The sequence below is a fragment of the Sparus aurata genome, chromosome 6 (genome assembly GCF_900880675.1).
Source record: "Sparus aurata chromosome 6, fSpaAur1.1, whole genome shotgun sequence".
NCBI lineage: Eukaryota > Metazoa > Chordata > Actinopteri > Spariformes > Sparidae > Sparus > Sparus aurata.
This window is the reverse complement of record NC_044192.1, coordinates 38235057-38252693: the sequence shown is the minus strand read 5'-3', so window position 1 is coordinate 38252693 and position 17637 is coordinate 38235057. Positions and strand designations below refer to the sequence as shown.

Genomic DNA, 17637 nt, shown 5'->3' with positions numbered 1-17637 from the left:
TCCACCTGTGTGTAATCTAATCTCAGTGTAAATACAGCTGATCTGTGAAGGCCTCAGAGGTTTGCTAGAGAACATTATTGAACAAACAGCATCATGAAGCCCAAGGAACACACCGGACAGGTCAGGGATAAAGTTGTGGAGAAGTTTAAAGCATGGTTGGGATATGAAAAAATATCCCAAGCTTTAAACATTTCACAGAGCACTGTTCAATCCATGGGATGGGAAGATGGATGGAGCCAAATACAGGACAATCTTGGAAGAATACCTGTCAGAGTCTGCAAAAGACTTGAGACTGGGGCCGAGGTTCACCTTCCAGCAGGACAACGAGCCTAAACATACAGCCAGAGCTACAATGGAATGGTTTAGATCAAAGCATATTCATGTGTTAGAATGGCCCAGTCAAAGTCCAGACCTAAATCCAAGTGAGAATCCTTGGCAAGACTTGAAAATTGCTGTTCACAGACACTCTCCATCCAATCAGACTAAACTTGAGCTATTTTGCAAGAAGGAATGGGCAAATATTTCAGTCTCTATATGTGCATTGCTGGTAGAGACTTACCCCAAAAGACTTCTAGCTGTCATTGCAGGGAACGGTGGTTCTACAAAGTATTGACTCACGGGGGTGAATACTTTTGCACACCACACTTTTCTGTTTTATTTTAACTGCCACTGTATGTCCATGCATCATCATAGTTTGTTTCTTTTGAGGTGTCAAATAAGTATTTTAAATGTGTATTGTTCCCTGTGTTTTTATCACAGAGCCCTATTGGGTGAAGAAAACACACTAAACTCCAGAAGACTATTAAGACCAAGAAATACTATGAAACATTACTGTTGCAATGACTTTTATGTTGGGCCCCTTTTTGATCTATATTGAGCCAGAACTATATCTCACAGAACCAGTTTGGATTATCTGGTGCTAATATGGTGTTAAAATGCACTAGAATATAGGAAATGGCATCTACTTAATTGAAAATGTTCTGGGGGAGGACCCCCAGACCCCCTAGGGTTTTATTTCCTTCATACATCCATGTCTCTGTGTGTTCTTCACAGTCCAATGTTGAATCTACACAGTTCTCGTGGATGCTGATCCTAACTACAAATTAACTTGAGTAGTATGTCTAGTTAGTCTGTTTTAAGGCTATATAATGTGCCATTTGTATAACATATAAACATGTCTAAAGTGCCCTCGGCAACACACGGAACTTAGTGCCCTCTTCAGTGGCGAGAACGCGCTGTATGTGCCCTTTTTTTTCTTTTTGCCCCTGCCCTTCAAAAAGTCTGTGCACGCCACTGCAACCAGGGCTACAAAATTCTCTGTCAGTGTAACCGACACAGTATTATTTCCTAACTTCATATTCAGTGGTTGCCTGGTGTTAAATGGTTGTGTTTTTCTGATGGTTGGTTTGTTAAAACAAACATCCAGCAGTGGGGCCGATTCAGCAATTGTGAGCCGTAGTTTCTATGCCTGTAAACACACTGCCTGGCTGTTGAAGCCATGCAACAAACAAAACAGAAGGGGAATAGGGTGGGTCTTATGACAACTAATGTGGGACCTATAAAAACCAATGTCTGTCTTCTTGACCATAATGATTGCACCCTTCGCAGCTCAAACACAACAATACAATGACAAAGAGAGATGGTAGAACGCATTCATACTATATACTCTTTTTGTTTTAGGGCTTTTTGCCCTGGCAGAATAAATGCCATAGATTCAGTTGATGGTAATAAAGTTAAGTAGTGACAAAACATAACCAATTGGAGAAATACAAGGACATATCACAGTCTATATAGAGCTAAAAAAGAAATGATTCAAGTAAGCATTTTTAGTGTTATTAAACTATAAGGTCACTACCCGGCTCATCAAAAAGAATGCAATCACAATGAGTCCTGATTTGTTCCTACCCAGCTCTGGAGGACACAACAGAGAGAGAGAGAGAGAGAGAGAGCACACAATGTCAAAAAATAATATTTTATGAAATCAATTTGAACCAAATTAGACCAAATCTAAAGGAAATAAAATGAATGCAAACAACCACCCAGACTAAAACACAGGAGACAGAGGGACCCTGAGGGAGAGATGTCCAGCCCTCTTATATCAGAGGATCAGGAGAAGGGAATTCAGGTGTGGCTCATTCTCCTGACAACTTTGCTTCTCAGTCTTTACATAGGAACAGGTAAAAACATAAGAAGGCACATAAAGAGTGGGAGGTGTCATCACAACAAATTGACCACAGGTCTAATAGTTCTGATAATATATATGGACATAAGATAAGATAAGATGTTCATTTATTGATCCTCTATGGTTGAAATTCGCAGGATATGACAGTGGTAACACTGTGTATATGTGGATATGCTTAATATAAAAGAGTGTACCACTAAATTGACTGTTATGGAGGTCTGTGGGAACCACCCTTTCTATTATTTCAACTCTTCATACTCCTTCAGCTATGGATGACCACAAGTGTCACGGAAATAGTAATAATGCATCTAAGACATAATACAATAAATATAGACATTAATAAATTAGTTTACAAATTACTTTATTAATCTGTTAATAAATAGACTACATTAAGTCATTCATTATTTGATATTTTAATGGGCAAATGAAAAGGAAATATACATATAATTCAATAAATAGTTCAAATAAAAAGAGATTTACAAAAACAACATTTATCAGTCAAAAAGTACATAATTGAAAAATGCATTAATGAATTCATAAATAAACGCTCAAACAAATATATCCCCTGTTTTACAGGCCCTTCTTTCACTATGTTGGCTAATGGGAACAAGTTTTTTGGGGCACAGTGCATCACATGATAACATAATTACACATTTCGAAGATGGTGGATACATTTTTTTGAGCGTCACAACTCTCGCGAAATGACTTGTACTTTTAGTGCTTTATTACTATTTCCATGAGACTTGTGGTCGTCCATATTTAGCTGCTGCTTCATACAACACTGAACAAGCAAAGCAGTTTAGCTTCCAACCATTGATAAAGCATTGTTGTTAAAGGAGAACTTCGGTCGATTTAAACATGCAGCTTCATTGCTCAAGCTACCCTTGACTTGCGAGTACTGAAGACGCGAACACATTTGGTCCAGCCATTACAGAGCTCCGTGAACGGAGACTTAGCATTGACAGCTAACAGCATGGGGTCAGAACTTTACACTGTGTTTTAAGCGTCTTAACATGCTCCACATCTCACACCAAAAGTTATGCAACATCAGCAGACACCTTAGCACACAGCACTGTAGCGTGTATGACTCAAACTGAATAAAAAAGTAGTTAAAACAGTGTGTTTGTGCAAGCAGCTACTTACCTGTTTGTTGACATCCGTGTGTTCCGGTAGCTAGACCAAACTAGCATATCCATCGAGTGTGCACTTAACAGGCTTAACAGGCTATTGTCAGGCTCATGGCTCATGACAGGCTGTAACATGGACATGTACATTATGAACATAAACACGAAAATGCTGGAATACGTTTCCGTCTCCGCCAGTGAGGGAGTAAGTGCACGCTCGACGGATTGACTAGCTTGGTCTAGCTACCGGAACACACAGATGTCAACAAACAGTTAAGTAGCTCCTTGCACAAACACACTATTTTAACTACTTTTTTATTCAGTTTGAGTCATACACGCTACAGTGCTGTGTGCTAAGGTGTCTGCTGATGTTGCATAACTTCTGGTGTGAGATGTGGAGCATGTTAAGATGCTTAAAACACAGCGTGAAGTTCTGACCCCATGCAGTTAGCGTTCAATGCTACATCTCCGTTCACGGAGCTCTGTAATGGCTGGACCAAATGTGTTCGCGTCTTCGGTACTGGCAAGTCAAGGGTAGCTTGAGCAATGAAGCTGCATGTTTAAATCGACCGAAGTTGTCCTTTAAGCAATACAGTCCAGCATCCAGCTTTCCAAAGCAGCTCAATGTCAACTTGCAGCCAGAACTCCCACAGCAAAATATCAATGCTGACCTAGGAAAAACTCAAAACTTACACACTACAGTTTAACTCTCAGTTTTTTCCCTGCAGCTGAGCATCATCTTTTCAGGAGCCAGCAAACCCAGCACAATATCTTCAAAGATTGCATTTTTCTAGTTATAATAACTACTCATTGATGATACATTTAATATGGGATTGAATTTGAGGATATCAAAGCTGAGTTAGGAGAAAAGCCCAGCTCACATTTTTAAAACTCAATATAGCAGTGTTGAAAATACACCAGCTATACATTCATAATAAGGTATACAGAGGTGTAGGTGAGAGAGGCTAGACATACGAACATCAGTTTGAGATCTTCACAAGTTTAAAGATGTGTTTCATGGTCAGTCTACCAAAAAGCCATATGCTATATAGCCTCAAATGGTTGTGACCATCAAACCCAGGACCAGCAGTGTGTCTGCTGCCTCCCAGTTCCTCTCCTCTGGATCTATAAATGAATAGCAGCTATCAATCATTGTCAGGGCCATCCTTCCCCAGCCCAGACGGACGGGGGTGACTAATGTCACTGCATGTTACTGTCCAGCCCTCCCGCCTCCACTCGAGCTCACTCAAATCAAACAGACCTGACAGGCCACCAGCTACAGACCAAAGGGGCACCACAATGTCACCTTTTTAGAATTTTGGGGGAGGGTGGTAGGGGGACTTGTTGAGGGGACACAATCAGCTCCCAGCATCCCGCTCTTTGTTTTGTTTGTTGATTGACAGCTGGGGTGCCTTCATTGGGCAGTGAAGAGGACGTTGGCTGACAAATCTCTTGATTGCTGTGTAGCTGAGTATAACCTTCATTCACACCAGTCCCAGGTTTTCTCTGACCGATGGGACAGAATTCATACACTCAAATAAAATGGCAGTGTAAGCCGATGTTACACAGATAGGCTATTATCTTGTATGAGGTGAAGCCTGTAGCACGCGGACTAAGAGTGATGTAACTGAGCCATGTGGTTGTATGAAAATAATTATCAAGTATATATACTCTGTGACCAGGTACAATTAGCTAGTGTACAAGTCTAGTTTACCAACTGGGCAAAGCATGGAAATACCTGAAGGCCCCAGACTTCAGGGGGCCCTGAAAGCAAAGGTTTTTTACTATGGGTTAGTGGGTTTTTGGTGATTTCATTAATTAGCCGATTAAACACTTCAGCATCTGCCTATCACGGATACATTGGTGTGGTCACAGATGTTGTTCAGTATGCATTCACATGAAAAGTTTTTTTTTAGACTTATTCATGTGTGTGTTTAAAAGCCACATTTGAAGGATCATTGCAAAAAATGTTATTTGAACCAGCCAAAATGGTAATTTATATATGCCGATGTATAGATATCTGAAGTTTTTACCCCATAATATCATTATCGCCCTCAAAAACTGAGTATCGTACAGGACACCCTATATATAGGGCTGTAGTTATTTTCATGTATTGTGCCCAGATTTTATTTTTCTCTGAGCCAGTCAAACTCCCTGTCTCTAGCACTAACACTCCAATAACAGTGTTTGACTTGGTAAAGAGCAGATCTTCAGCAGATGATTTAGTTACCTATTGACGTGTCATTTCTAGACTTAAGAAAGTGGAAACAGATCAGGTGCACCCTTGTCTTATCACTTCAGCAAAGCCTGGTGCAGCCAGACTTCAGGTTTGTACAGACTTATAGCCCCAAGTAACTTTGCAAAATGAAAGAAAAATAGAAAAATAGTCAAACCGCCAAATTATTTGTTGAAATTTATTTGAAGCTGTCTGTTTTGCGATCAATCAATTGTCCACAACCTTTTCTTATTTTGAGATGATCAGGACAATAATTAATTATGGACAATGGCCCCCATGGACCATTATGGACCATGGGGCTGTGTTGTAAGACAGTAGATGTGTCCAAAGCACCGAGAGGTGGTATCTTTAGTTTTGTAAAGGCAATCCAGCTGCACAGCAATCTTGCACCCCTTTGAGTGCCTACAACAATGTAATTTTAATGACACCAATGGTAAAATTACTCAGATAAGATCAATGCAGACATCTTTTGAAGATGCTTTGTAGATTATTGTGTGATTGTTTGTCCACTTTTTTTTTTAGGTAATCACTCCTCTAAGACAATATTGAATGGTTTTGCTCATTAAGCAAGATTTGTTCACAGTGTTAATCCCCAAATCTTGAAAATCTCAAACATTTCTGGTGACTGTGATATCGTCCTTTATTTGTTGTGATGCATTGTTATTGTTTATGCTACCAGCTGATTTGTGGTAGTACTCGATTAAAAGCTGCATTATTTTATACCAGCATTTTGATTGGCCAACCTATAATGTGAAAATGGAAGGACTGATGTTGGTTAAATCTTAAATGGGTTATGCCATGATTGCACCTTCCTCCACAAATTATGGATGTTGGCAAAACAATTAACCCTTCTGTTTATGAGTACACCTATACAGCTGGCAGCAGTAAAATGCTAGTTAGTGTTAGTGTTTGTAATCCTTCCTCCAGGTTTTCACAAGCTCTGACTGTGTCCCAACTATATACTGCAAGTATTTCAGTAGCATTCACTGGGAAATCAATATATATAGAATGTCAATGTAAAACAAGCTTGAATCTGAAAAAAAGTTTTAGATGTTTTTTTTTGCTTTGATTCAAATTGACAAGTATAGACACAAATGTGAATATGTATGAACACAAAATGAACATGACCTCAGAACAAACCTTTAACCTCAAGATCAGCAGTCACTTCCTGAAAGCTACATGGAAAACTCTCCTGTCCACCTTGACTTTACACTGCCTATTGAGTCAAAACTGGCAACACTTAAGAAGGAGCTATAATAGAATCAATACTGGACACATAACCTTTTAACTGATTGGAGTATTTTCAAAGTTGTGATCACTTTCATAGATCACAGAGTGCTGTTGCATATAAGTGACATTTATGAGCAGTTTCCAAAACTTGTATCAAATTAATTTATAACTTTGGTGTATTATTACATTTTGCAAAGTTGGAATAAATACTTTATTTGGCTTAATCTGGTAGTTAACAAACCCTTACCCTATACCCTATACTAAAAATGTGTACAGCATTGTTTTATTGTTGCCGCTTCATATTATTTGTAATTATTACTTACAATTTGTTCTGATTCCATTTTTGTGAGTGCAAAAAAAAAAATGTATATTATTAGTAATAAAAGATTATAAAAGTATTATCATTCTACCATGGTCTGACATTTGCCATCCATTTCTATCTCTCTCTCTTTTTTTGTCTCCTAATTGGATGCGTGAATGTGTACAGATGCTGATCGAGCCCAGAAGCATGGCATGGATGAGTTTATTTCAGCCAACCCCTGTAACTTTGACCACGGCTCGCTGTTTGAGCTGGTGCAGCGCCTCACTCTGGACCACAGACTCAATGACTCCTACTCTTGCCTGGTGAGGAAAGGCTTTATATCAATGCAACCGTGACTGTCTAAGACTGTGTAAAACCAGCCCAATCCTCAGAATAAATGTTGGCACTGTACATTTCTGCAAACCATGAATATTGTATAGTATACTGTATACTTATACTGATACTTTTCCAATGTTATGTTGTGGCAATGCTGTGCTTAGGTTTAGGCGGTAAAACAACTTGGGTTAGGAAAAGATAATGTTTTGGCTTAAGATACCTAGCAGCTTTTGGACAATCTGATGAAGATGTACTTCACATTCTGAACATACCGTAAAGGTTCTCTACTGCAAAATGTAATGTTTCAATGTCCTTTTTCAATATAAAGCAGGTATAGGCGCAAAACGCGCAATGCATGGACAAATGCGCACAGCCCACATTCAGAAACTGTGCCTTCAAATGAGTCAAAAGGACTTATGTAAGGTTGTGATGTCACTACAATACAATCACCACAGTCATACACCCAGCACAAGCTGAATCTGAAACACAGTAGATGAGGGCCTGCTCACCTCTGTGACAGCTGACCAATCAGAGCAGACTGGGATGTTTGTGAGGAGGGCCTTGAAAGGACAAGACTAAAATGGATTATCAGATTGAGGGTGAATAGAAGTGCTGCCGGCAATGGACAGTATGAGAAAAACAATGTTGTTGTTTTTTTTAACATTAAAACATGTGGACATTTTTCAAGTAGGCACCCAAAATAAATGACTGAACTTAATAATGATTAAAATAAGCATAATATGGGGCCTTTAAAGGGAAACTTTACTGAGTTTCAACTAGATTTGTATCATTACAGCATGGTGTAGTGCATGCAAATGAACAATGGTAGACTTCCTGACAATGTTTTGTCTACAAACATATCCTTGCTCATTTGCCAAGACAACAGGATGATGCATCTAGGGCTGTTGTGCATTCACATGGGCACAAAGACTATGGAAGTCAGATCAAGAGAAAGAGCTGCCTGGCTAACATACTGCCTGTGTAAACCAGGATGCGCTGATCAAATATTATCCAAGAATATATTACTGCATTTGTTTTCAGAAATATATTTCAACATACTGTTTAATTGTAATATATGTCAACAGGAAGTGGCAGCTATTTTGTTTTTCCTGTCTTTCGAAAATGGAAGCTGGAGAAAATTTTTAACTAGGCAGTTCTGTGCACCAGTCTACACAGTCCAGTCTTATAAAAGATACTCAGAAAACACCAAGACAAAGTCATATAATATTTCTATGAGTATTATTAAGAGTATACTTGGCTATACTTCTGAGGTTGCCAGTGAAGAGTCACACAGCAGTGTTTGTGTATGTGTTTCCCCAGGGCTGGTTTAGTCCAGGTCAAGTGTTTGTCTTGGACGAGTACTGTGCACGCTATGGTGTTCGTGGCTGCCATCGGCATTTATGTTACCTGAGTGATCTGCTCGAGAGGGCGGAGAATGGAGCCATGATTGACCCCACCCTGCTGCACTACAGCTTTGCCTTTTGTGCCTCTCACGTCCATGGAAACAGGTACAAATCAAATCACTGACCCGTCCCTTGTCCTTCACTTGCCCCGTAAATATATTTTGTATTGTCGAAAGATGGAGCAGGTAAGTAAAGACAAATGAATGACAAACAAACCGGTCCACATATATGATGCAAATGGGACACCCCACTCCCCTATCTTTTATGCTTTTAGGCTCTTGTTTCCTCTTGCATGTTTTTTCAGTGTGCAAGTTGTTTGCATGTTCAATTTTTCCTCTTTCTTTTGTCTCTTCTTCCCTTTATAACCTCTTTACCTTGTTCACCTTCACAATTACCATCCTCCACTGTTCCCCAAACCCTGCACTTCCACACAATCACACCTAGTCAGCGTTTGTCTGAGTTGTTAAACTGGCCGGTATCTGAGGCCGAACTTGAACAAGCCCTGTTCCCCTCTGCCCCTGAGCTCCCTGCCCAAACTGCTAAGAGAGAGCTCAAAATCATTGAGTTCATGAGGAAAAAGGACCCCAGAACCCCAATTTTCTCAGGAAACAGAAGGTAAGTCATCTCATAGTCTGTACTGTAAAGTCTAACTGAGAGGGGAATATAAATATCTCCTTTTCATGCCAGGGGCCACATGCACTCTTTTTGACCAAGGCGGTTCAGATGCTGGTTTAGAGCCAGTACCTACTCTGTTCAATGCGTTATGACAGCCAAAAAAGTGCCTCTCAGCCAGAAAAACTAGTTCCAGAGTGGCACCAACACATTGCTGGTCTAGAACAGAGCACTGTTCACAACAGGGGGCATGGGTTATAGTGATCAATGACCAACAAAAAACACTTACAACCACCATTTTGAATAACTTATCCACGGAATAAACAAAATATTTTCATTATGGATGCAAAATTAAATTAACAGTGGTCCAAGAACAATTCATGTTTGGCTGCCAATGTGGGATAAAGAGTCGATGTAGTCCACCATAGCTGTTCTTAGCAATCCTGTGAAATTGGAGATGTACACAGTGACTGAATGATGTGACTCTGGGGTGGCTCACATGCCATTGAATGGGAGTAGTGTGTTTAGGCTGCAGCAGTTTAAAACGAAGGGGGTGCCGGAAAATAATGCAGTCTTCTGCGACAACAAAAAACAGAATCAACTTTGAAAAAATGCCATCTAACATCATGTTGCAGTGGCCAATCACATTGAGCTGGTGATAAGACTAGCAGCATCAATGACAGAAAATACAGAAGAGTGCAACATGTTTTATGTGTCTTGCCTCAATTTGGCCATGTGCTCCAGTTTACCTATTTTTTTCATTTACATTTGATCTTCTTTTTTTTTCATTTTCAGTGATTATCTGCATCTGTCTATGCAGACAATCACTGTAGGACCTGAATGCTAAAATACGAATCCTCCTATGGCAGTGTCATGACCCGCAGATCAGCAGCAGAGTAGAACTGATCTGTCACCATAATGTTCATAACTTTAAATCACACAAATAGGTCTGAGAATGACACTCTCATACTGGGGCACCACCCTGGGTCTAATTGCCACTACTTCTGATTCTGTCTGAATGGGACCTTACTAACTGAGTTGTGCTAGTATAGTAAATATTGACTGAATGTATTTTGATTGTATCATCAGCATTGTTGTATTTTGCCAGTGGTCCCTGCTTTGGTAAATTATTATTTATAAGTCCTCCACATTATTACTGATGCTTTTTAATCATCACACAGACACACACACACACACACACACACACACACACACACCTGCTGTAATTGCTATGCCTGAAGAATATGACTCAAGAATACCCTGAGTCTCAGAGCTGAGGTCCAGTATGTCTTGATTACATTTGTTTGAATTCAGCTGAGCCCAGCCTATGTGGTGTAAACTATGATTTTGCATTAATAAACTTGCAGGCCTGTCATTCAAATGGGGGTAATGTATTCTACATCAAAATGTTTAAAAACAACTAGACCTTTGTTCTATATGTTGTTGAGTCATGCACTTACATTATCTCAGATGTTAACAGCAATGTTCAAATCCAGAGAAATCCAGTTCCTCAAGGTAACGGTGCATTTCATTTGGTCGTCTGTTGCTATAACTTCTGGGAGTGTCAGAGAGTGAAGAGGGAAGTCAAAGCATGACTCAAAATGTAATGTGAATAAAACTTTAAGATATTAGCTGATCTATGGACATTTGTGCTACATATCTTCTATAGGGCTTAAATTATTCAAATTTCCTCTGATCATCATCCATAAAATGAAATCGTCCAATACAATTCAGAAGTGTGGAGAAGTGTCAGCGAAAATAAAGGATTATGGAGTATATCACCAGCATGGCTTATGAGAAGCCCTGTCAGCGGCTAGGTAGTGCTCAAATCAAATAAAATCAAATTATCAGAAACAAGGGTGACTCTGGTGTAAAACCTAATCAGGTACAGTAGCATACGCTTAAACTCTGTTTTAGTGGAGTAGTCAGTCAGAGATCAAACGGTGTCATTTACTGAAGTATCTGTAGTATGTGACACAGGAGTCATTTGGCTTTTACAATACTATGTACCCTGTTATCTAAGTTGCAGTATTTACCTCTTATCTAATCTGCTATGATGTTTGCGGACATCAAATCTGTCAACATCACAGTCAGCCGTCTGTGGATGAAGCCTAACAAATATAGACGAGGGCCACTCTAGCACTGAGGGCAGAGGTCGGGGATGGCTGTCTGTCAGTGCCCCCCTCCCCGTCCCCCCAATCCCTCCAACTAACCCCGTCCTCTTTCCATCCATCTACCCATCTAGCCATCCATCCTTCCCTCTCTCCTGCTGACAAACAGTGACTGAGGACTGAGGCCTTTTCTGATCTGCATGGACAGATGGACACTCCCTCCAAGAGAAAGAGAGAAAATAAAAGAGAGAGAAACACTGTTGAAGACAAATATGACAAGAAAAGTAGTTTGACTGTAATCTGTGGAGAGAGACATGTGGAGGCTGATCACTCTTTTTTTTTTGTGAAAAAAAAAATTGGCGCATGTAAGGAGTAGTTTGGTTTAAACCTGGGCATCAAACAGTTGTTTTCTGCTGCCAGCAGTCAGAGTTCAGCACAGTTTATTATCAATATTGACTTTAGATATTCATACTTGTAAACATACATCTAAATGTAATTTTTCTCGCCATAGAATCCTAAATAATCAACCCTGTAAATCTACACATGCACATCCACAAACATCAAACAAAGACCTGCTCTGCCAGTCCAGCCATCATGCCTGGAGGTCAAGGCATGACAGGTTGACAGGTTGTCATGTGTGATGGCCGAATGTCTCCGCTGCCAATGCTGCTGCATGTGCCCCACTGCACACACCTCATCCAGACCCCCCCACCCCACCTCATCCAGAACCCCAGCCCCCATACCCCCCACCCCACCCCCACCCACCCACACACACATACACACAGACACACGCACGCACACACCCCACCCCACCCCACCCCAACCCCTGCCTCCTAATAGCCTGCTGGCCTGGAGGTGTTGGTGCACTAAGTTGGACTCGGTTGCCCAGTCGCCAGCTCAAGTGTCAAGATTTGACTTCAGTCCAGCTAAATGTCGACTTCTTTTAGATCGGTTTGTTCAGAAATGGCTTCAAATAATCATATAAAAATATCAGCTGCTCTTTATTTGTTATGAGATTGAATAATGAATGATTACATTTAAATGTTTGTTAAGCACCGATATATATTTAAAATCGAACTGAAGCATATGACAGCTTATACAGCTACAGATTATGCTTCATGGAGAGTGAAACGCAACCAAAACAGTAAGAATCTGCATGATTTTAAATTTATCATGTACAGCTGGAGTTGAAGTTAAAACATATTGTCAAACTAATGAGCAAACAATTAATTCAGTCATTTATTAAATCTAAGGATGGGTTCATGCTATTTTAGATGCAGCATTTTACAAATTCTACTTCTGCTAATATCTCAAAGTCAGTTTATATCCCAATTTAAATGTCTTATTTTTTGAAAATACTTTTTAACCTTAATTTGATTTTAATTAGTTTTTATTAAATATGTTATAATTATCAATTGGTTTAATAAGATTAAACCAGGGAATTTGAAATTAAAATTTAGAATTCATTTTCTGACAGTTGACAAATTGTTAACGCAATCATTTCAGCTGTAGACTAATCGATCCATAAATTAAATGTACAAAATAAGAATACATTCTGTAAATAACCAATCGAGGATTGCAGCATGCTTAAAATAGAATTTTCAGTAGATTTCTAAAGCAACACATTACATGATAATCTACTTTAAGGACTTAATGAGATTGTCCACTGCACATTGAAGTAGATGTGAAAGTGTTACTGGCCCTGCCGTCTGTCTGTCACTGATGGCTCATTTGCTTGCTGTTGTCGTCGGAGCTGTAAGGTCATGAGGTCAAGCAAACATGAGGAAGCTGCCAAGAAACAATGTGCGGTTGGAAAAAAAAAAAAGAAGAGAGAGCCCCGCAGGACTTAATTAGTGTGAAATTTTCCTCTTTCATTTTCTGTCACAATGTGAGAGGTGAGACACTTTTCCACTGTGAATTTTTTTATGACAATGCTTCTCCAATTTTAGTGTCAGTCTTGTACATACCAATACGTTATTCTAAATCAAACAATCACCAGCCACAAATCAAAGACAATGACAAACAACAAATAGCTTATTAAAATAAGGCACTAACGGCTAATGGTCAGAGTTGCTCACCTTGGAGGCTGTACCTGTACTATGTGCCTCTTATGTGATTGTATTGTTTACCTTTCACTTTTTATATTAGCAGTTTTAATTTTGGTGTAAACAGATTTTAGTATTAGATGGAATTATTTCACCTCTGATATACATTTTTAATCTGTCATTTCAAACTGGGATATTTCCCACTAAAATGAAAGTTGCCAAAGTTGTGCCACTGTTTAAGAATGGTGACACACACGAGTTTACTAATTACAGACCAATCTCAATACTGCCACAACTGTCGAAAATCCTAGAGAAACTATTCAACAATAGGCTAGATAACTTCATCAACAACCACAAATTGCTATATGACAGCCAATATGGATTCAGAAGGAACCACTCGACTGCTTTTGCTCTAACTGAGTCTGTGGAAATCATTACTGACGCTATTGACCAAATACAACATTCAATAGGAATTTTCATAGACCTGAAAAAAGCATTTGACACCGTTAATCATGATATTTTAATAGCTAAACTGGAGAGATATGGCATTAGAGGTGTAGCACTGCAGTGGGTCAAGAGCTATCTACACAAGAGATCCCAATATGTCAAAATGGGTGATAACACATCGACTAGCTTTGACATAGTCTGTGGGGTCCCACAGGGGTCAGTTTTGGGTCCAAAGCTGTTTATACTATATATAAATGATATATGCAAAGTGTCAAATATTCTGAAATTAATATTATTCGCAGATGATACAAATATTTTCTGTTCTGGGACTGACTTGAACCAACTTGTGGAAACAGTAAATCACGAAATGGCCAAACTTCATGTGTGGTTTAATATAAATAAATTATCATTAAATCTTGAGAAAACTAAATACATGCTATATGGGAAAAAAGGCTGCAACAACAGTACTAACATTCAAGTAAACGGAGTGAATATTGAAAGGGTACATGAGAACAAAGTACTGGGAGTAATCATCGACGACATGTTAAGTTGGAAGCCACACATAAGACAGCTAAAAAGGAAGTTGGCCAGGAGTGTGTCCATACTCTGGAAAGCACAAAAAATATTAAATCAAAAAGCACTTCATCTGTTGTACTGTGCACCCGTCTCTCCACACCTGCAATACTGTGCAGAGGTGTGGGGACACACATATAAAGGCTCCACACAGCCTTTGTTAATACTCCAAAAAAGAGCTTTGAGAATCTTACATTATGCCAACTATAGGGCACACACAAATCAGTTATTTATTGAATCAAGAATACTTAAACTATATGACTTAATAAACTATCGCACACTACAAATGATGTACAAGGCTGCTAACAAAAGCCTCCCTCATAATTTGCAAATACTCTTCCTAGACAGAGAGGAGAGAGACAATCTCACAGGGAACATGATTTTCAGGCAAAGTAAAGTACGAACTACGTTAAAATCCTTTTCTTTATCGGTCAAAGGTGTTTAACAATGGAATGTGCTAGAAGATGATGTCAAAAAATCAGCAACACTAAGTGGCTTCAAGAAAAAGTATGTACATTCAATCGTTGATCAGAGGCACGAATCAACAGACACTGTGCAGACACTGTGTTGAGACGGCATGTGAGCATAACAAATACCATTCTGTACCCAAACAATAAGTTGAACCTGAGAAAATTGTATGGTCCAAGGCCAATGCCAGTTGTACATAGCAGGATGTTGTTATAATGTGTATCAACAATGTGAGATAACTTAGGTTATCAAAGGTCATAACAAAAGAAGTTGTTAGGTAAAAAAAAAAAAAAAAAAAAAAAAGAAAAGAAAATGTAAAATGCAAAAGACAAGAAAAGATCAGGATGAAGATTTTATCCTGTGGGTAATGGGGGCGGGACTTGATAAGCTTTGGCTTCTCCCGCTTTTCCCTTTCGGCCATGTGTATTGTATTATTTGAACAATGATGAAATGTGATGTTTATGAATTGACATGCCCGAAATAAACAACATAAATAAAAAAAAATAATAATAAATTTTACCCATGAGGACTATAATCTTTATCTTATCTCAACAACCAGCCTCATTCTCTTGTAGTGTTAAAGTGGCAGATATCCACGATCAAAGAGAGGCAGAGACCTCAGGTCAGCAGCTAATGATATGGAGGCTGGTTGTTACCCAAGTTTGACAAAGTTTTTTACTTCCTGTCCCAGACAAACTCCAAAACGCAGGAACTTCAAATTTCTTGTATTGTGTACATTTCTTTCAATTGTATTTAGCCTTTATTCAACCAGATTAGTCCCACTGAGGTCACATATTTCTTTTAAGAATGGCAGCAACAAAGTTGCAATACTAAGTTAACTTAAAAAACACACTAAAAGGATTAGATAAAACATTTACACATGACTCAATGGATTTCACCATATTTTTAAAGCTGTTAGGTGGTGCAATATTCTGAAGTTTAAGTTCCTTCTGTAGATTGTTCCATGCAGCAAGTGCTGACAACCTAGAAGCTTTCTTTCCCAATTCAGTTTAGACTTACTGTGTCAAAGCAACCAGTAAACAGACTCTCAGTCTTTTCCTCCTCAGCTTCAGGACATCGGCAGCAGAGGCGACAGGTGGCTGTGAGACAGTGCACGTGTCTGTTCAAATGTCCATGAACACTGATAACAGTATGTTTGAGATGATCGCTGATGCTTAGAAAATTGTTACTGCTTGAAACATAACAAACACATGCACCCAAAGAGCAGTTCAGCAAGTATATCCCCCCCACCAGCACAAACACACACAGAGTTTCTCACTGTCTGTTGAAATGACATGTCAAATGGGTTGGGGAGGAGGATGGGGGGGTGGCAGTGTCATGTCTCCTGCTTCTCATCATGCTGTCATGGCCACCAGTCCAGCGCCTCTTCTGTCACATGCACTCTGCTCACACTCCACCCAGACCCAACCATGTCACAAATGATAAACGCATCGGACACACACACACACACACACACACACACACACACACACACACACACACACACACACACACACACACACACACACACACACACACACACACACACACACACACACACACAAACACACTGCTTGAAAAGCTGTAATTGCTATGCCTGAAGAATATGACTCAAGAATATTCACCCTGGACCTCTCAGAGCTGAGGTCCAGGGTGTCTTGATTACATTAGTTTGAATTTCAGCTGAGCACAGCCTATGTGATGTAAACTATAATTTTGCAAACTATAAACTTGCAGGCCTGTCATTCAGATTCATTAGGTTTTTTTGTTTTTTTCTGGGGGGGGGGGTGGGGGTATTCTATAACAATAATATGTATAATGTAGTAATTGTACATCAAAATGTTTAAAAACAACTAGACCTTTGTTCAAATCCAGAGAAATCCAGTTCCTCAAGGTAACTGTGCATTTCATTTGGTCATCTGTTGCTATAACAAATGTAATGTGAATAACACTTTAAGATATTAGCTGATCTGTGGACATTTGTGACAGAGTGAGATATATATTTCATCAACAGTGGTGGTTGTTTAAAGGTGTGTTCACTACCAGTGTGTATTCATGTTACTTGTGTCATCAGATTTCTATTACAAACTTACTGTTTAGTGTACATTAGCTGTACACTAACAGGCAACGGCATGGACACAGAGTGTGTTTGAATTCAGATCAACCTGTCACTAAACTCAACACTTTCTCTGTTCTCTCTCTGCCTCTTTGTATTGTTATGTTCATGAAGTAGAAAATACATTTTCCCTCTAGCTGTAGTCAGCAGTCAACCTTACACACCCGACACCCGATGAGAATGAGGAATCTGGACAATCTGGTATGACTGCGGGTGTTTATTCCTCCAGAAAGTCTGGCTCTTCCCCTCTCATTTCACTGGCCTTGTCAACGATGCCTACAGCATAGGTTTCGATTTTTTAGCTTAGTGTCAGATTCCACCCGTTGATGGCATCACTACAACACGAAAAAGATGTAGCCTATCGGTATGTTTATTTGATTAATCAAAGTGATTTCTGATCATGTGTAAGTTGTCTTGATAGCCCCACAGACTGACGTTCTAGGAAAGGATAAA

General features: G+C 39.4%; 1 protein-coding gene across 1 annotated transcript in view; it reads left to right on the top strand.

Moving 5' to 3' along the window:
• Positions 1-17637, top strand: part of LOC115583391 (calcium-dependent secretion activator 1-like) — a 243925-nt gene that overhangs the window by 199968 nt on the left and 26320 nt on the right. Inside the window, exons 13-14 of the mRNA XM_030420176.1 lie at positions 7260-7396; positions 8730-8917. Of these exons, the coding sequence (XP_030276036.1) occupies positions 7260-7396; positions 8730-8917 (325 nt within the window). The remainder of the gene's footprint in view (positions 1-7259; positions 7397-8729; positions 8918-17637) is intronic.